A 21,085-nucleotide genomic window follows, 5' to 3' on the forward strand; every position below is an offset into this window, starting at 1 on the left:
TTAAATGATTCAATAGAATTTGTGGGAAGTTTAAAACTATGGGACAAAATATGTCCCTTTATCCTCAAAGGGTTGAAATTATAAGTGCAAGGTTATTGAGTAGCATGTGCTGCATGTAAGGTGCACAACTTCCTCAGTGACCCTTAGACCAGAAAATGTTGTGGACTAAGTTGTTGATTAGGCCTGGACCACAAAACGGCTTTAGCTGCTATTATATGAGCACCACTCATGCTCGCATTTTGCAGATAGTTGCTAAGCTGAAATTGGAAGAATAGGGGCAGCCACCTGTCTGTCAGGATCATGTCGGTCAACAGGATCTGGGAAAGGTCTGCAACTACTGGAGCCTTCCTGTGTCCACTCAGTTATCACTCTCTGTACTAAGATTGCACTATGACCAGTCCTGCGGGAGATTTCACAATATGATGCCCCCATTTTGAACAGGCCCATTATCCAACCTTTTCTCAAAGTCAGACAGTTGGGTGTACGAACAATAGAATTTGGCACACCTAGTCACCGAAAATATGTGGACAAAAAAGGACTTTCTTCCATAACACACTTTACGATGTATAAACTACAACAATGTAGCATTCTGCTTAAAAAGAGTCCCCAAAATTTGCATTCCAATTTACAGATGTTATCCTATTTTTAATTATTCAGTACCTTTTATGGAGTTACTTTGATCCAAAATTCATACATTTTCTGTAACTTTGTCTGGGTGTGAGACTTTCCACCTGTGTATTTTATGATAGCGAAGAAATACTGGTTTCTAGAGTATGCTGACCTCAGTTTATATCTACTGTAGTTTGTCCATATGGTAAATATGGTCCATTAGATTAGATAATTCCGATTTGCTGTATATTTATCCCTTAACAACACAGCCATTTCTTTCCTCCCGCTTTAAAAAAAAAAATCATAACTCTTAATTTTCCATTAACTTAGCTTGTTTTTTTGTGGACCAAGTTATATGTTTAAATTGTGCAATGTAATGTACCATATAATATACTCAAGAATGTTTAAACATTTCTAAGTGGAGTGATATTAGGGGAAAAAAAGCCTGTTCTTTCTAACCCCATTATAAAACATTCCTTTAAAGTTTGGGATTCTATAAAGTACTCCGGGAAACTGATCTCCCCTCACTTAGCCCTACTACCAATCTTAAATAACCCTTTATTTCCACCAGGAAAGGATTTCCCCCATTCCTTTTGGAATAGGACCAACAAAGGCATTTTCAAAATATACTATATACTTTCACTGGATGGCATGGTTACCTACCCCACCCTTCAAAATAATTTGGACCTATCGCCTTCAAAAATATTCCATTACCTGCAGCTTAAGAATTTTAAAACCTCTCTCCTCAAGAACACAAGCTCCTCATTAACTATAACTCCCTTCGAAACATTTTGTCTTAAATATCCTCAAACAAAAGGGCTTATATCACAAATCTACTTGAGACTCGTACATTCCATGTACTGTGCATAACTATCATATGTATCAAAATGGGAACAGGATATAGGCACTGGCGTAAATATAGGGCATGCAGAGGGTGTGGTCGCACCTGCGCCCAGGAGCCCTAGGGACCCATAAAGTCTCTCTTCTCCAAAAATCCAAACCAATACTATCAATGAAACATTATAGTTGGGGGCCCAGTTTCAGATTTTGTACTGGGGCCCAGCAGCTTTAAGTTATGCCTCTGGATATAGGTAATACCCTAGACGGGGATGAGTGGTCTCAAATTTGGAGGTCTACCAATTGTGGTGCTTGTAATACACTGTTAGAAACATCATATAAAACTGTTCTACGCTGGTAGTTAGTTCCAACTAGGATAGCACATGTGATTCCTGGTTACTTGAAAGATTGTTCCTCCCCTGGAGATATGCTTCATATAGTGGTCCTGGCCTTGGTTTGAAAGACTCTGGATTAGGACGTATTCTCTAATTTATTTATTTAACCTATCACAATTTGCATAAAAACCCATGGGAAGCCCTGTTAAACAAAAGGATTGAAAATATACCTCTATCCTTTAGAAAAGTAGTTTTGTTCTTTTTCCTAGCTGCTAAACAAACTATTGCTGTCCTCACTTGTTGCTGCACCTCATGTGCTCTCCTTTCTCGAGTTTCTGGAAGTGTAGAAAAGTTTTTATAAAAATCTTGGGTCCTCCAGCAGCGTAGTGTTGAGGTGAACAAATACGCTAATGTTAAGTAATGAGGCTGTTCTATCCCTCTCAGATCCTCCAGTCACCAACTCCAATATAGACATAAATTCAGTCCATTCAAAGAGGATATTAAAAGATATTAAACCATCAGAACATGTAAAAAACATGTGAAACATATATTTATCCTATTTTCCTGGCGCAAGATGGACCCTTAATAGTGATAACCTTGGAATTGCAGTTGTAGTGAGTTGCCCACAGCACAGTTATGGCTACTTTTACACTTCATCTTTAGTCTATGTTCTCTGTCTACATTAGGAAAATGAAGACAACCACAGACCCCAAACACTGGTGTTTTCAGACATAGTTTCCATAGTTTTTAATGGCTTAAATAGTGCAAACGAATGTGCTACTACATGCACAGGCATTCAGTAAAAAAAATGTGTGTGGTAGGCAGCATGCAGTTTTTTACAATGGCAGCCTAAAGAAAGATACCGCTAAGTAGCACCTGGTAAACGTCTATGTCCGAAGACTTCATAAGAAACCTCTGTCATACAGAAAGATGAAGTGTGAAGATAGCCTCAAGGCTCCTGCAGACAATCATAGTCGTAGATACGCTCGTAATAGCGTTATGTAATTGCGCTGTGACTGGAGCACTATTGTGTGTGTATCATCGCATTTTACTGTACTTTTCTGTGCAGTCGGGACTGTTCACGTCGGCGCTGGACACACCCATGCCATGATTTACCAGGCTGTGCAGCCTAATTAGTCCCTGCTGTTATCGATTTTGCCACGAAATTGCACAGTTCAGTGTGCGATTTCATGTGGATTGGTTGCACAATTGCCCACCCCCATAGATTCCTGCACAAGTCCTTTGGCTAAAGTCACACAGGCGACCACGATATTGGGCCAAATTTTCGGGAAATATGGCCATGTGAAGAAATACAGAGATTTACATTAGCTCCATATTATGATCCGCAAAGCATGCAGCAAATGGAGCTAATATCTATCCAAATGAAAGCGCTTCCGCCTGATGGCCGGTATATCACACAGCTTGGCGCCAGTCTACTAAGACACACCTGATTACTGACACCAGGACATTCAGCTTGTGTGTGGTTGGGCAGAATCTTCCAGAGACGGGATATTACGAATTGTGATTTCCTGCTCCAGATCATACCACAGGAAAATGTCCCCAGGGAAGTAATTGAAGATCAGAGGAAACCATTAACAGAATGATGTTCATATAGGAGTTAAATGTTTACATTACATTTTATACTTTAACCCCTTAGGCCGGCTTCACACGACAGGATTCCAATAGCGGAATCGTCACCCACTCGGACGATCCACGGTATTCCGCGCCTGTTGAAATAATAGAACATTCGTATGTCCGCTCAGATGAGCGGATAGCGATTGCGATTTCCACAAGCGGATTTTAAATCACAGCATGTTCTTTTTTTTTTTTGTGCAGAATCCTCACGGATGGCTTTCATTGAAGTCAATAGCAGCTGTCTGACCCGCTGCCTATCCGCAATGTCAATTGCAGATTGGCTGCGGGTACCCGCTTCATCGCCTAGCAACAGTGCTGGGAAAACAAATTTTTTTTTTATTTTTTTTCAAATCTGTACTGCGCATAAACAACAGCTACTGTCTGTGGTCATCTGCAATGCAGAACTGGCTAGTATGGTCAGAGGTGGATTCCATGTGAGGTAGCCTGCAGCAGAATCCGGCTCTGACCCTGACTGGCAACTCTGCATACCAGCTAGCTACCACAGATGGCACCCACAATGTATGAAGTGGGATTGTCTCCTGACCCCTCTCTATACAAACCCAGATCGCACTGTACATCCTGTGTCGTTATAGTGTTAAGGATAGTTGCACACACCCACTTGATTTGGGGGCAGTTTTTCATGCAGTTTTTTTGGGCCAAAGCCCAAAGTGCCTCCGCCAGATAGGAGAAGTTTAACTCCTTCCTTCATGTTCCCCATGCCTCTTGAATCCACTTCTGGCTTTAGCTCAAAAAACTGCATGAAAATTCGCCACAGAATCCCGTGTGTAAATCTAGGTTTGTCAGTACTTTGCTTTATTTAGTGTGTACCGATCCTGAACTACAGTATATTGCAGCGGCAAAAATATTCAAAAAAAAAGAAACCCGTCTATCAAGGTATCTAGTTTTAAATTTACAAATGTATTTTCTTTAAATAGAAACAAAATCTAAAACAGCGAAAATTATTAAATTAACTGATTAAATACAATAGCACAATTTGGGAGAAAAAATTACAAACACACTATGGGGAGTAGTGATAGATTAATAGAGCAGTGACTCAGATATACGTATAGGCCCTTTTAGACACAACGATTTTCGCTCGAAAATCGCTCAAAGCCATCTTTTGAGCGATAATCATTGTGTCTAACTGCACTGACATCGTGCAGTTTTCGTTAAGCTGTCACTGATCGCTGATCTTTCAGCATGCTTAAAGATCAGTTATCAGGAAATCACAGCGGGATAAAACTTATACTATTGTTTCACCTGTATCCGGCTCCCTTAAGACAGGCTGGGTATGAAAAACACAGCTTGTCTTCTGCATTCCCCACTCGGCTGTATAACAGCTGGGCGCTCCAAGCGGGCTACAGTTGGATGCAGAAGACAAGCGGCCCCGATTGTTTTCTGCATCCCCCGCTCAGAGCGCAAGGTGATCGCTCAACATTTGAGCGATCACTTTGCGCTGTAAAAAAATCACTTAAAAATCGCTCAAAAGATTTTTTTGAGCAGTAATCGTTGTGTCTAAACCAGCCTTTACTCACACTGGCAGATATACCCTACAGCAGTGACGGCGAACCTTTTAGAGACCGAGTGCCCAAACTGCAACTCAAAACCCACTTATTTATTGTAAAGTGCCAACATGTCAGGGGGCGGGGCTTATCACGACGTATGATTTTTACCTCCGTCATTCTTAAAAGGACAAGGCTGTTTCAAAATAGACCGGGTACAGATTTTGACTTCTTTTGGATGCGGAATTGCTGTGGAATTTGCCACGGAAATTTCTGCTGAGGACATTCTACAGCATTTCCACTTTGTGCAAACAGTAGTGATAGTGATTCCCCCCCCCCCAGAGCGGCCGCAGCAGTAAGGGTGACCCCCCCCCCACGAGCAGCCCCAGTGCTAATAGTGACACCCCCCCCCCCCCCCCCGAGCGGCTTTGGTGGTTATAGTGACCCCGCACAGCGGCCCAGCGGTAATAGTGACACCGCATCGTGGCCCCAGTCGTAATAGTGACATCCCACAGTGGCCCCCCAGTAGTAATAGTGACACCACACAGTGGTCTCAGTGCTAATAGTGACATCCCACAGTGGCCCCAGTAGTAATAGTAACATCCCACATCAGCCCAGTAGTAATAGTAACATCCCACATCAGCCCAGTAGTAATAGTAACATCCCACATCAGCCCAGTAGTAATAGTAACATCCCACATCAACCCAGTAGTAATAGTAACATCCCACAGCAGCCCCCAGCAGTAATAGTGACACTTCACAGCGTCCCCAGTAGTAATAGTGACACTTCACAGCGTCCCCATTAGTAATAGTGACATCCCACAGTGGCCCCCAGTAGTAATAGCGACATCCCAAAGTGGCACCTGTAGTAATAGCGCCCCTCCTCTGAGACCCAAATTACCCCCCCCCCCCCCTCCCCCAGTTCCTCTGCTTGACGCTGTTTCTGCCACTGATCCCAGGAGTACATTGTGACGTGCTGCCGGACACCTCCTCCCCTCCCCTGCTCTTGCGGAACCAAGTAGGAGACATCAGAGGAGGGGGGAGGAGGATCCCAGCTGCACACTGACATCACAGTGTCCGCCGGGATCAGCGCTTCTAGCAGCGCTGCTGAGTGACTACCAGCAGGGGAGCTGCGGCACCCCTGCCAGTATTTACTAATGTGGTAAGCAGCCGACGGCGGCGAGTGCCAGCTGGGAAAGCTCTGAGTGCCGCCTCTGGCACGCGTGCCATAGATTCGCCACCACTGCCCTACAGTATACATACAGTGCTGTACAAAAGTTTTAGGCAGGTACAGAAAGAATGCTTTCGAAAATAGAACTGTTGATAATTATTGGTCAGTTAGCAAAATGCAACAAAGAGAAATGTAAATCAAATCAGCCCTTTGCCTTAAAGGGGTTATCCAGGAAGCAGGTGCTGGGGTGCACTGAGTCGGAGCGTAAGCACTGCCCCCATCCCTGTGTAGTGGCTGGCGCTCGTAATTGCAGGAGCAGCTGTCATTGAAATTAATGGGAACCCAGCCTACAATTACAAGTGCAGCTGCTATTGATTTCAGTGAGAGCTGCGCTTGCAATTACGGGCGCGGGCCACTACACAGGAGTCAGTAGCAGGAGCTTCCAGCACATTTTTTGACGTGAGTCAGCGGACACTAAAAAAACTAATTGCTTTATGTTCTAACATGAAGCATTAGTAGTGTTGGACAACAAAAGTGAGTGTGAAACACTTTACCTGGATTAGGCTGTATCTCTGACGATTGGGATGCAGTTGTGACATCTAGTCTGGCATCTATATATTGCTATTCTATTTTGAGAACAAACCCAAGTTCTACTGTTTTTTAGGGTATCAACTAAGAGGTTGGGAGGTGATATTGCATGAATCCACCCATTTACCCCATAACTACATCAATAGGTGACCAGGTAGAGGTTGTCTACCCTATAGATTTAATGGTCTGCTCTGGTGGTTCTAAGTACTAGGATCAGACACAAGGTGGTGGGGATATTCACACATTTATCCTCATATATGTTTGTTTGGAATCCAAATTTTAAAGAATTGAATTAACGTTTACGTTTTAGGAATCTCTTCACTCTTTTGTTAATTCAATTTGCACTTTGTTAATTGACACAAAAAAATCACTAATATTGTTGAAAGCATTCTTACAGTGCAGCGTTTTTACCACACCTGCCTAAAACCTTTGCCCAGTACTGTATATGTGGTAAGTGTTTTTACAATATAGTCCGATGTATCCGTTTTTCAGGCAGTCTGTCTCTGTTATGCAATAATCCATCTCTTTAGGCCTCATGCCCACGCCTGGGTCAGTTGATTTTCGCTTCTGGGCAGGAGAGAATCGTTTTACACAGCATGTCTATGGACAGACATTGCTGCGGAATCACGGCAATAATCCGCCTGTGGGCCTTAGGGCTCTTTCACATGGCTGTATTTTTCAGGAATATTTTGTGAGCCAAAACCAGAAGTGGAGAGAAAGTATAATGCAAAGATTTGCATTTCTTCCGTATTTTGGACCCGCTCCTGATTTTGGCTCGCAAAATACTGATGAGAAATACGCCCATGTGAATAAGGCCTTATTGTGTAGTAACCAGATTTCATGTTATACTTGCATCCCAACTGATACAGTCTTCTATCAGAAATGCCAGGCATCAGCACTTATGACCCGCACTGAAACTTTGCTACTTGCCAAGTGCTATAAGTTTGCGCTCCATGACTGTTCTGGAGTTCAGCCAATCGTGCATGCCATTGGCACTCTAGTCAGCTGGCTATTACTTGTTGCACCACATGCTTTAGCGAGGATGGCAGCCTTAACTGCTGCTTATTGTATCACCCTCTCCAGTGGGAATGGCAGCATTGGCTGCCTGCTACTTGTTGTTTTACCAGCTCCAGTGGGAGCGATAGAGTTAACTAGCTGTTATTTGATATTCAAACCACTTATGACTCATAGTTCCACCAGCTCTTGTTACAACAAAATCCAAATAGCAGCAGTGACAGTGTTGCTGTAGTCTGGTTAGCACTTCTTAAAGGGGTTGTCTTGCGAAAGCAAGTGGGGTTAAGCACTTCTGTATGGCCATATTAATGCACTTTGTAATATACATCGTGCATTAAATATGAGCCATACAGAAGTTATTCACTTACCTTCCCTGCGCTAGCGTCCCCGTCTCCATGGCTCCGTCTAACTTCAGCGTCTAATCGCCCGATTAGACGCGCTTGCGCAGAAGGGTCTTCTGCCTTCGGGTCTGTCCGGCAGCAGCGGCGTTCTGGCTCCGCCCCCTTCTACGCATCATTGCGTAGCTCTGCCCCGTCACGCGTGCCGATTCCAGCCAATCAGGAGGCTGGAATCGGCACACGTGATGGGGCGGAGCTACGCGATGCCGTGTAGAAGGGGCGGAGCCAGAACGCCGCTGCTGCCGGACAGACCCGAAGGCAGAAGACCCTTCTGCGCAAGCGCGTCTAATCGGGCGATTAGACGCTGAAGTTAGACGGAGCCATGGAGACGGGGACGCCAGCGCAGGGAAGGTAAGTGAATAACTTCTGTATGGCTCATATTTAATGCACGATGTACATTACAAAGTGCATTAATATGGCCATACAGAAGTGCTTAATCCCACTTGCTTTCGCGAGACAACCCCTTTAAGTTAATTGTCCACAATAATGATGTTAAAAAAAGTCTTAATTACTCCGCAGTGCTCAACTTTCTTCAATCTTCTTCAGTGGTTTACTTGTTCAAGGGAACTAATCCCTTTATATACTTATTGTAAAAAACAATCCGGTCCCTAGAAGGAGTTGTGGTTTTGCTGCAAAACTCTGCATGCAGTTCTATCAGATATATAAATAATTAGAGTTGTGGTGTGATTAGATGAGCAGTCTTGTTACCTGAAGCCCTAAAAGTGGTTCCCCCTTGGCCTATAAAAGGCTCTCAGAGGCTCCTTGTGTGTAGTGACCTCTTCTTTTTCCACTTGTTTGGAGCTTGTTGACCGCTAGACGCCTCTACGATGCAGAAAAGAGATTTCACTTCATTACCAGAGCCTGAGAAGGGGCGCATTTTTGGGGTTTAAGAAGCTGGATGGTCGTATTGTCAAACTGCCTGCCACCTGAGCCATTCTGTCCAAAGTTTTATCAGGTGATGGGACCAGTGGATGTGTGAAGCCACATAGGTGTCCGGGCTCAGGACACCCTCAACAGATCACCAGTAGAGAGGATTCTCTGATCGTCTGGCAACCACGAGCAGCTCCAACTACGGTATTTTGTTGTTCCCCATGCAGGGACGGATGGCGCCATCGTTATAGGTCCAAGTGTCTGTTGGAACCATTTTCAGCTGCTTGGTTGAAGGACATTTGGTCTCACGGCACCCATTACATCTACTGCCTTGGACACCCACTGTCCCCTCCATTTGCAGTGGTGTCATGGACAATGAAACTGGACTGCTACGGAGTGGAACCAGGTTGTCTTCAGCAACAAATCTGGGTTTAGTTTGAGCACCGACGACAGCTGTGTTCGTGTCTAGAGACCTAGGGGTGAGCGCCTTAGTTCTGCCTTTGCTACGGAGCTCCACACTGCCCGCCACTGCTGTTATGATGGGGGGTGAGCATAGCAAGCAATAGTCAGTCACCCCTGCTAGTGGTACGAGACAATGACAGCCCAGCAATATGTTCAGGATATCCTGCAGCCACATTGGTTTTGACAATTTAGTGTGTATCCTTCGGGAATAGTAATAAAATCTGGTTAGGATCCATATGGAAGATTATTCCATGGGAAACATAATTCTACTCCATAGTGCCCCCTCCACAAACAGCTGTAAAAAGGACTTCTAAGAAGGTATGTTGCAAACGAGAAAACCTGAAAAACCATTACAGAAAACAAATCTCCAGATCACTATTCAGACCCTTAGGAACTTGTGAGTCAAATTCCAATGTCTTTTTAGATTCTGCCCTGAACATCTTAACTGTGAAGACTCTCCATGCCAATCCTTAAAAACAGTAGAGATGGCAAAGAAAATCATTTTGGGTTACAGTATGGAATTCCCTAAAACTCTGAAACAACACATTTTTAACAACCAATTCTATGTATGTGTTCCCCAGCTCTCTATTTCAAACTACTAGACACGAGGACTGGATGAATTACATTTCAGCTATTACATGTTCGAGTCTCCCTTATTACATATTCATATCGCCTCACTGTTGATTTAATAACCCACATTTTTCTTAAAAAATTAGTAGCCCTACAATTGCTACACAAACCACATGTTTAAAGAAACCTTGAATTGAGAGCCATTGTGGTTTGCAAAAACTAATCCTAACTGTTGGTAAACCCCAATTAGGGGCCGTTGTATACATCATTGGGGGTTTATCTAGTTAAAAGGGTCCCAGAACCCTATTTTGCTGTAGGAAGTGCTTTTGGTTGATATTATGTATCCACTTATATTCAACATTACCAGGTAGTATTAATCTGATACTTTTGTGTTCTTGTTGCCCACCTTCTCTATAATATCTTCCACAAAAAAACCTTACCCCTGTCTATTTTCCTCACCTGATTTAAAGACTGACTCAATACCAACGAGGACCCTCCCACACTAACAATATATTATATGCTGCCAAAAATCAGGCCCATGCCCAGTCTTGAAGAGAGAAATAATGACTCCCAGTGTTCAGCGGCAGCCTTAGGGCATGCATGGTATTCCGCACCCATTGCATGTATGCTCAGACTAGCTGATATACCCAGCTTCGCCAGAGTTAATTTGGTACTGGTGTTTATCTGGTGTTCACACGGAAAATCTTCTGAAGTCGTGGTTACTTTAGAGATACCGGAAAAACATATGTTCACCATTTTGCATAGTTCTCTGCGTTACCCAGGAAACACCACGGGGAGGTAACCATGCGACGTTTCCATTATATAAAATGACATCAGGAAGTGAGAGAATTAGATTCCATATGTAAAATTTGGACACTAATTCTTTTGCAGTTAGAATTGAATAATCGAGTTGGGACCCATTAACTTTTCCTATTTATGACATAATCAATGCTCGTTCCAAATTTCATGTTTCTATGACACCAAGAAGTGAGAGAATTAGATTCCGTATTTAAAATTTGGATGCTAGTTCTTTTGCGCTAGAATTGAATAATCGAGTTGGGACCCATTAGCTTTTCCTATTTATGACATATTCAATGCTTATGGCAAATTTCATGTTTCTCTGACTTTGGGAAGTGAGAGATTTAGATTATGTATGTAAAATTTCGACGCTAAGTCTTTTGCGCTAGAATTAAATAATCGAGTTGGGACCTATTAGCTTTTCCTATTTATGACATAATCAATGCTCGTGCCAAATTTCACGTTTCTATGACACCGGAAAGTGAGAAAATTACATTCCGTACGTAAAATTTGGAAGCTAATTCTTTTGCGCATAGAATTGAATAATCAAGTTGGGACCCGCTAGCTTTTCCTATTTATGACATAAACAATGCTCCTGCCAAATTTCACATTTCTATGACACCGGAAAGTGAGAATTACATTCCGTACGTAAAATTTGGACGCTAATTCTTTTGCGCATAGAATTGAATAATCGAGTTAGGACCCATTAGCTATTCCTATTTATGGCATAATCAATGCTCCTGCCAAATTTCGAGTTTCTATGACACCGGAAAGTGAGAAAATTACATTCCGTACGTAAAATTTGGACACTAATTCTTTTGCGCATAGAATTGAATAATCGAGTTGGGACCCATTAACTTTTCCTATTTATGACATATTCAATGCCCGTGCCAAATTTTCAGTTTCTATGACATTGGAAAGTGAGAGATTTGGTTATGTGCGTTAAATTTCGACGCTAATTCTTTTGCGCTAGAATTGAATAATCGAGTTGGGACCCAATTACTTTTCCTATTTTGGAGATAATCTATGCTTGTGCCAAAATTCATGTTTCTACTACATCGGGAAGTTGGAGAACTTTTGGCGAGTCAGTCAGTCAGTGAATGAGTCAGTGAGGGCTTTCGTCTTTATATATATACACTACCGTTCAAAAGTTTGGGGTCACCCAAACAATTTTGTATTTTCCATGAAAAGTCACACTTATTCACCACCATGCGTTGTGAAATGAATAGAAAATAGAGTCAAGACATTGACAAGGTTAGAAATAATGATTTGTATTTGAAATAACATTGTTTTTACATCAAACTTTGCTTTCGTCAAAGAATCCTCCTTTTGCAGCAATTACAGCATTGCACACCTTTGACATTCTAGCTGTTAATTTGTTGAGGTAAGCTTGAGAAATTGCACCCCACGCTTCTAGAAGCATCTCCCACAAGTTGGATTGGTTGGATGGGCACTTCTGGCGTACCATACGGTCAAGCTGCTCCCACAACAGCTCAATGGGGTTCAGATCTGGTGACTGCGCTGGCCACTCCATTACCGATAGAATACCAGCTGCCTGCTTCTGCTGTAAATAGTTCTTGCACAATTTGGAGGTGTGTTTAGGGTCATTGTCCTGTTGTAGGATGAAATTGGTTCCAATCAAGCGCTGTCCACTGGGTATGGCATGGCGTTGCAAAATGGAGTGATAGCCTTCCTTATTCACAATCCCTTTTACTCTGTACAAATCTCCCACCTTACCAGCACCAAAGCAACCCCAGACCATCACATTACCTCCACCATGCTTAACAGATGGCGTCAGGCATTCTTCCAGCATCTTTTCATTTGTTCTGCGTCTCACAAACGTTCTTCTTTGTGATCCAAACACCTCAAACTTGGATTCATCCGTCCACAACACTTTTTTCCAGTCTTCCTCTGTCCAATGTCTGTGTTCTTTTGCCCATCTTAATCTTTTTCTTTTATTGGCCAGTCTCAGATATGGCTTTTTCTTTGCCACTCTGCCCTGAAGCCCAAAATCCCGCAGCCGCCTCTTCACTGTAGATGTTGACACTGGTGTTTTGCGGGTACTATTTAATGAAGATGCCAGTTGGGTACCTGTGAGGCGTCTGTTTCTCAAACTAGAGACTCTAATGTGCTTATCTTCTTGCTTAGTTGTGCAACACGGCCTCCCACTTCTTTTTCTACTCTGGTTAGAGCCTGTTTGTGCTGTCCTCTGAAGGGAGTAGTGCACACCGTTGTAGGAAATCTTCAATTTCTTAGCAATTTCTCGCATGGAATAGCCTTCATTTCTAAGAACAAGAATAGACTGTCGAGTTTCAGATGAAAGTTCTCTTTTTCTGGCCATTTTGAGCGTTTAATTGACCCCACAAATGTGATGCTCCAGAAACTCAATCTGCTCACAGGAAGGTCAGTTTTGTACTTCTGTAACGAGCTAGACTGTTTTCAGATGTGTGAACATGATTGCACAAGGGTTTTCTAATCATCAATTAGCCTTCTGAGCCAATGAGCAAACACATTGTACCATTAGAACACTGGAGTGATAGTTGCTGGAAATGGGCCTCTATACACCTTTGTAGATATTGCACAAAAAACCAGACATTTGCAGCTAGAATAGTCATTTACCACATTAGCAATGTATAGAGTGCATTTGTTTAAAGTTAGGACTAGTTTAAAGTTATCTTTATTGAAAAGTACAGTGCTTTTCCTTCAAAAATAAGGACATTTCAATGTGACCCCAAACTTTTGAACGGTAGTGTGTATATATATATATATATATATATATATATATATAGATGAGCAGATAGCAATTGTGATTTCCATGAGCTGATTTATAATTGCAGCATGTTGTATTTTTGTGTGGGCTCTACATGGACGGCTTCCATTGAATAGCCAATGGAAGCCGTCCGACCCGCAGCCCATCCACAATTGACACTGCAGATAGGTCGCGGGTACCCACGTCCTCGCCTATCAACAACGCGGGAAAAACAAATATTTTTTAAAAAGCATGCACTGTGCATGACCGACAGCGATCTTCTGCAGTCATCTGCAGTACAGGAAAAGAAGGTATGCGGGGTTGCCAGACGCAGTTAGAGCCGGACTCCGCTGCAGGCTCCCGCATGGGAAATCCTACTCGTTCGCATGCTGGCTGCCTTATAATGGCTCCCGATATCAGTGCAGCCATTTTCCTTGTGCCTAGTGATTGTCTGTTCTGGTTCTAGGATGTAATCCATGTTATAATCTAGAATAGAGAAGGAACCAACAAACAAGAGCATCCAATGCAGACCCCGCTCTTAAGGCCCATTTACATGGAGCGATGATCGCTCAAAAATTGCTAAAAAGCAATCATTTGAGCGATCATTGTTGCGTCTAAACGCGCGGCCATCGTGCACTGCTAGCTGATCGTTAAATTCAGGCCAACCCAAAAATCGTCCTTCAGCCTGATCAGGAGTTCTGCATGGGTAGTGCTGGTAGCATTGTTTCCCGTCAGAGAACAAAGGAATTGAAAGCAGATAAGAGTCCTCGGGCTATTAAAGGGGTTGTCCCGCGGCAGCAAGTGGGTCTATACACTTCTGTATGGCCATATTAATGCACTTTGTAATGTACATTGTGCATTAATTATGAGCCATACAGAAGTTATAAAAAGTTTTTCACTTACCTGCTCTGTTGCTGGCGTCCTCGTCTCCATGGTTGCCGTCTAATTTTCGCCGTCTAATGGCCAAATTAGACGCGCTTGCGCAGTCCGGGTCTTCTTATCTTCTCAATGGGGCTCCGTGTAGCTCCGTGTAGCTCCGCCCCGTCACGTGCCGATTCCAGCCAATCAGGAGGCTGGAATCGGCAATGGACCGCACAGAAGCCCTGCGGTCCACGGAGGGAGAAGATGCCGGCGGCCATCTTCACCGGGTAAGTAAGAAGTCACCGGAGCGCGGGGATTCAGGTAAGCGCTGTCCGGTGATCTTTTTTAACCCCTGCATCGGGGTTGTCTCGCGCCGAACGGGGGGGGGGGGGGTTGAAAAAAAAACAAAACCCGTTTCGGCGCGGGACAACCCCTTTAACTGCATTCAGCTAAAGGCTTTAATTGCACACTAAAAAGCTATTAAGTAGCTGAGTAGCTACTTAATAGTTTAGGCAAAATGATCACTCAAAGCTGTCACTCAAACGGTCGTTTGAGCAATCTTTGAGCGATCATCACTCCCTGTAAATGGGCCTTTATACAAACAGCAGTTGATGAATGGCCAGTACTTGGTCTAGAATCCAGCAGTACAAGACAGCAACCCAATGTGGTATAGAGATTGAGGTGATATAGAGATTTAGGAGTGATTTAGAGATTTAGGAGTGATTATAGAGATTTAGATTTGATATAGTGATTTAGGAGTGATATTGAGATTTAGTGATGATATTGAGATAGATCGCTGAGAATCGCCCACTTCTCAATCAGTGCTTCACATTCCGATGTGACTGAATTGGGAATGTTAAGGTGTAACAAGAAGTGAATGAACCAGCGATGATTTTTATGCAGGCTGAAACTGAGCGGCAAATGAAAAGCGAACGAAAAGTGCAGGATGGCTCCGTGTTTAGAAATAACGATTATCAAGCAGTTTATTCGTTTGAGCAACTTTTGAGTGACAATCGTTACGTGTAAATGAGCCATTACTAAAGATAAGAGGAAAGTTTAAGCTTTCCTTAGATAACTTAAAGCTTACTTAAAGATAACTGGTGTACCTAGCATGCAGCTTCCTTGCATTGGTGAGTCATACGTGTATCAACATAACATTTACAGTTCTTCAGATGTGACCTTGGCTGGTAGGAGTACAATGTGTTAAATTAGCAATGGTTGACTGAGGAAGTGAGTGGGATGACACAGTAATGAAAATATAGTTGTGTGTAAGTTCAAAAAAAGCAGCAAGAACTCTCAAGCATGCGATTCGTTATTCTTTTTTTTCATGGGTCGATGTGAACTGTAATTTACTAAACAAAATCCATCATTTTACTCTTTTCAGAACAGATTTTTAATAATTTATATTTTTCTTAGCTTCTCTTTGCGATTGTTCTTGTTCTCCTAAATATACGGTGATGTGACCCAAACACATAGCTACAGAGCTGCTCTACAATACTAACCTGGCAGTGCTACCATGCAGCTACACTGTATGCCAACTGCCTTACGGTGGCTTATTGATTCTTGCCCCCGTTTTACCCATACTGAAGTTTTTACTCTATAGAAAACCTCTACAGCCGAAGTAAAAAGCATCTGACTCCTTTCACACAGGCAGTAAACGCTCCAATGAGGTAAAAGCAATTTACAATAGTATATTACAATAATGTAAATGCCTGTACAAACAGATAACCCCAATGATCAGTCATATGCACAATAATTCTGGCATGTAAATGGAAAGTAAATGACTGCTGGTCAACTTTGTTTATTTTTGATTTGCGCTCATTACTGGCAATATTCGGTCCATGTTGCAAAGATAAATGTCGTCATTGTGCTGTGATGCAGGTTCCTTCTGCTCAGTTTGACTTTGGTCCTATTTCCCAATAAGATAAAGTTATAAAACAGGTTGATGGCTCCTTGCTTTAATAGATGTCTAGTTTCCATATAATTTTAGATTATTTGTCATGTATTGTACACTTTTTATACAAAATACACTCCAGTCCCTAGAAGAATTTGTCACGCCAGCCAACGTTTCCCTTAGCATTGCTGTGGAAAGCGCCGGCATCTGTCCACGAGCGGAGAATTATTGAGATTCTCCACTCGCAGCGGGCAATTCGCAGCATGCTGCGAATTGCCCCGATTCTCCTCGGTCAGCCTATCTATTAGATAGGGCTGATCGGCGGAGATTCGGCATTCGGCCGCGGGATACCGCATCGCCCGTGGACAGCCGGCCTATCTCAGGCAGATATGCAAATGATTAGAGTTGTGGCATGATCAGTTGAACGGTCTTGCCACCTGAGGCCCCAAAAGCGGTTTCTCCCTCGGCCTATTAAAAGGCTCTCAGAGGCTCCTTGTGTGTAGTGACCTCTTCTTCCACTTGTGTGGAGCTTGTTGACCACTAGATGCCTCTACGATGCAGAGAAGAGATTTCACCCTGTTACCAGAGTGTGAGAGGGAGCGCATTATTGAGATGTGGGAAGCTGGATAATCGTATCGATTAATTGTCCCCCACCTGTGCTGCTCTGACCAGACTGTTAAGGGTGTTGGGACCAGTGGATGTGAGGGCACACAAGGTGACTGGGCTCAAGACGCCCCTGACAGACCATCAATAGAAAGGATTGTCTGATTGTGCTATAAGCACCATCAGCTCCAACTGTTTCGTTGTCCACCATCCAAAGGCAAGAAGCATCATCGTTACACCCCTATGTCTGTCGGAACCATTTCCAGGTGCTTGACTGAAGGACATTTAGTCTCACGGCCCTCATTACATATACTGCCTTTGACACCCGCCAGCCATTGTCTCCATTTACAGTGATCCTGTAATGATGAACCTGGACTGCTATGGAGTAGAACCAGGCTGTCTTCAGTGCCAAATCCAGGTTTAGTTTGGGCACCAATGACAACTGTGTTCATGTCTGGAGACCTCAGTGTGAGCTCTTCAATCCTGCCCTTGCTGTGGAGTAACACACTGCTCCCACTGCTGGTGGGATGGTCTGGGGGCCATCGCATACTACAGTCGGTCACCCCTAGTAGTGGTTCGATGGGCAATGATAACTCAGCGATATGTCCCAGACATCCTGCAGCCACATGTGTTCCTCTCATAGCAGCTTCCAAGAGGCATTTTCCAGCAGGATAATGCTCGGCCGTACACACAAGGATGTCACAGGAATGCCTCCACAACATTGACATACTTCCATAGCCTGTCTGCTCGCCAGACTTACTGCCAATAGAACATGTATGAGACCATCTGGAATGCTATCTTTGATAGCCTGCAAGTTTCCGCAATCTAGATGCTCAGTTACTGCAGCGTGACACATCTTGTATCCAAGGTAGAAGCAGCCAAGCAGGATACTAAAACCTCCATGCTTACCTGTATTGCATCTTGTATCCAAGCCAGAGGCGGCCCAACAGAATACTAAAACTTCCATGCCCACCTGTATCACATCTTGTATCCAAGCTAGAGGCAGCTCATTAGGGTACTAGAGCCTCCATGTCTGACTGTACCAGATCTTGTATCCAAGCTAGAGGCGGTACAACAGGATACTAGAGCCCCCACGCCCTCCTGTATCACATATTGTATCAAAGGTAGAGGCGATCCAACAGGGTTCTTAGAGCCTATTCAGTGAGCATATATCAGTTAGCAATGGATTAGTAACAAGCATGTCACCACTTTGTGATCTACAGCCCTGCTTTAGCTCAACCCATCCCTCGAATACTTACACTCATCCAAGCTTCTGCTGCCATTTCTTTGTGTATATACTTTTCTTAGTTGCTGCCAGGTTCGGAACAAACAAAAGGAAGTGATTCATTCAACTTTAATCCTGCATAGTGTGATGATGTAATATTGCATAATTTAAAGATAAAACACATTGTTGTTTTTGATTTCCTAACCCATTGTGCTTTCCAATAAGAGCCGTTTGCTTCCAGTAACCCTTGGTTTGGTAAATTTTCATCTGGATGGCAGCATGTAGCTGGACTGTCTTTATTTTCTTAGGTCCCATCTGTTGGCATTGTGGTCTTTGTTGTTTAGAAGGATATTGTAAAAGTTCTTGTGTGTCCATCCCATATTCAGAATGCATTAAATTGCCACTTTATGATTGGAGCTTCCCTGTATGGAAATCAGGGCTGTCACCCCAAAGTGCAGCATAAAATCAAGTGAGGACAGTTTTCCATGGTTCAGTTTCAGTGTGAATTTACATTAGGCAAAGCTCACTCGACCGTGTCGTTATATTCCATGGGTGGGTTTAACCCGCGGCATATGCCATACCAATCTCCCATATGTAGTCATTTTGCCGTTCACACGAATTGCGCAAAATACACATGCAAGAAGCATGTTCTATCTTGACACATATTACGTGCACATGCACGCCAGGATAGTACGTGGTGATGGACAGCCGTGAATCACGGTTGTGTGAGCCCGGCTTTAGGGCTTAAACAGACGGGCGCATGTGCTAATACACCTTACTGCTACGGAGTGTATTAGTGCATGAGCCAGTGTTTTTCTTGTTTGTTTTTTTTGACTATTCGCACTCTAAACTATTGCGCGTGAGACTGAAAAAAACAAGTGTGAATAAAAGTTGTGCTCTATCTTTCTCGCACATAGAAAAACTAAGTGAGAGAAAGGTAAGGCGAGTCCCTCCTAGTGAAAACGAAACTATAGAAATCAATGGTTTTCTTTCGTCACCGTGTGGATGTAAACAACTCGTCAGCAAAAGGGGTCGTAGGAGGATGAAATTGCATTTGTGTGTAGCCAGTATCCACCCGATGGTGATAGATGTATAGTACAATGTGGGCTCTTGCAGGTAGATGCCAAGACAGCTATTGTTGCTTTGTCTGTAGCAGTTTTGTTACATCCACTTTTTGACAATTCCAATACAGAACATGCTTTGCGACATTTGGTAAGCAATTTGGATGGGTGGTCTGATAGGGTGCTGACCATTAAAATCTCAGGCACTGCACTTCCCGAAGATCAGCACAATCTCTCCTCGTGTGTTAATCTCGCAGCCATATCTGTGTCTGTAACAAAGAGAAAATGTATAATAACTTTGGCAGGAATAAGGGTGGGCCACATTTAAGCATCCTCATCAAATTCTCTATCGAATACACATGCCACATGCACCCCTTCCCATTGGAAAGTACCGACTTGGTTTCAAAATGGCCGCTGTGTTCGATCCCTGCGCAAATACAGTCATGTGACTTGGCCTAAGGCTAAATTCTCATATGCACTTAGGATTACATGCTACATTATGAGAGCAAGAAAACAATGAGATGAAAAGATCTGTCCCATAATGGAACGGACCCCATTGACTATAATCAATTCCTGTACCTGCATTTTTACTGCACAAAAAAGTTCTGCATGCACAACTTTTTTTTCTGGCATTTCATGCCGGTTCTGTGCCAGAGACTGTGAACGGACCCACTGACACAGATGTGAATAGAATCTTATATGGCCATAAAAGGAAAGTTAGCACACGATATTGTGGATAAGATCACCGCTGGCTGATGTTTGATTTAAAAAATTTATTTTTATGTTTCAGTTTTGCCTGCTTTATGGAACAAAGTTGATTTATAATGAACGAGCCTGGTACCTTGAGCATAAATACCTGACTCCGGCCGCCAGCAACCAGATCAGAGAGCAGGTAAGATAGAACTGTCTACTTTATCAATTCTAAAATGACACTTAGTAAGGTAGATCCACACTGTGTAGTGTATACGAGTAGATGATTATAAAAGGCTGTTGTCAGGACTGGTTAGGAACCAGGAGGCACGGAAGTCCCTACTCCAGCCCTCTCTTCTGTCCCTGCCTACTTGCCCCCCTGGGCTAAACCCCAGGTCGCCAAAGCATCCACGGACTGACAAGAGGGTGAATCAGTTGGTAATGAAAAAGCCCAATTTTGGGGATCACCCCTTAGTCGAGAGATAACAATACCCACCTTCTGGTAATCAGACCCAGAAGAGTGTGGGCGCAAACTGAATATAATTTACATCCTTCACGAAACGCAAAAAACGCCTTTCGATCACCAGAAAAGAAGTCAAGGAGTGTAGCTTTGGGTTCACAATTCCATGTAGTAATCAATTTGAGGAAACAGTAGGGGTAAGGGTTCTGCTCCAACGAGCTTACATACTACAAATAATGGGGTGATACAGAAGGTAAGGGGACTGGAGATGTGCCCGGGATGGCGAGGTGGAGAGGGAGGGATGCTATACACATGAACAATGGTCAGACATTAAGCCATGTGACGGCAGAAACCGTGTGACTGCAGGGGGCAGTTGAGGGTGGCTAGCAGGGATTGCAGCCAGTAGGTCAGGGAGCATGTTATCATGCGGCATACAGAGGGGTTTGGTTTAGGAGATATGGTATGCCTCCCTGAAGATGTACGTTTTTAGAGCATGCCTGAAGTTTTGACAGTCCTGGATTGCCCGGAGAGCCTTTGGTAGTGCGTTCCAGAGGACTGGTGCTGCTCTGGAGAAGTCTTGGAGGCGGGAATGAGAGGTTCAAATTAAAGGCACTCAGTCTGATTTCGTTAAAAGAGCAGAGGGCGCGGGCTGGGTGATGGATTGAGATGAGGGAGGCAATGTAGGGCGGCGCAGCGCTGTGGAGAGCTTTATGGATGAAGGTAGTGCGTTTAAATTGAATTCTGTATTTAACGG

At 43.5% G+C, this 21,085-nt stretch overlaps 1 protein-coding gene and 1 long non-coding RNA gene across 3 annotated transcripts in view; one reads left to right on the plus strand and one right to left on the minus strand.

The window, feature by feature from the left end:
- The window catches only part of ACOXL (acyl-CoA oxidase like), a 387,512-nt gene that overhangs the window by 312,789 nt on the left and 53,638 nt on the right, over positions 1-21,085 (plus strand). Inside the window, exon 18 of the mRNA XM_066595986.1 lies at positions 19,972-20,073. Within this exon, the coding sequence (XP_066452083.1) occupies positions 19,972-20,073 (102 nt within the window). The remainder of the gene's footprint in view (positions 1-19,971; positions 20,074-21,085) is intronic.
- Positions 18,262-21,085, minus strand: part of LOC136620915 (uncharacterized) — a 756,434-nt gene continuing 753,610 nt past the window's right edge. For both annotated transcript variants that reach the window (XR_010791190.1, XR_010791191.1), the window contains one exon: positions 18,262-19,450. This is a non-coding gene — a long non-coding RNA (uncharacterized lncRNA). The remainder of the gene's footprint in view (positions 19,451-21,085) is intronic.

This window comes from Eleutherodactylus coqui, chromosome 3 (assembly GCF_035609145.1).
Source record: "Eleutherodactylus coqui strain aEleCoq1 chromosome 3, aEleCoq1.hap1, whole genome shotgun sequence".
Lineage (NCBI taxonomy): Eukaryota > Metazoa > Chordata > Amphibia > Anura > Eleutherodactylidae > Eleutherodactylus > Eleutherodactylus coqui.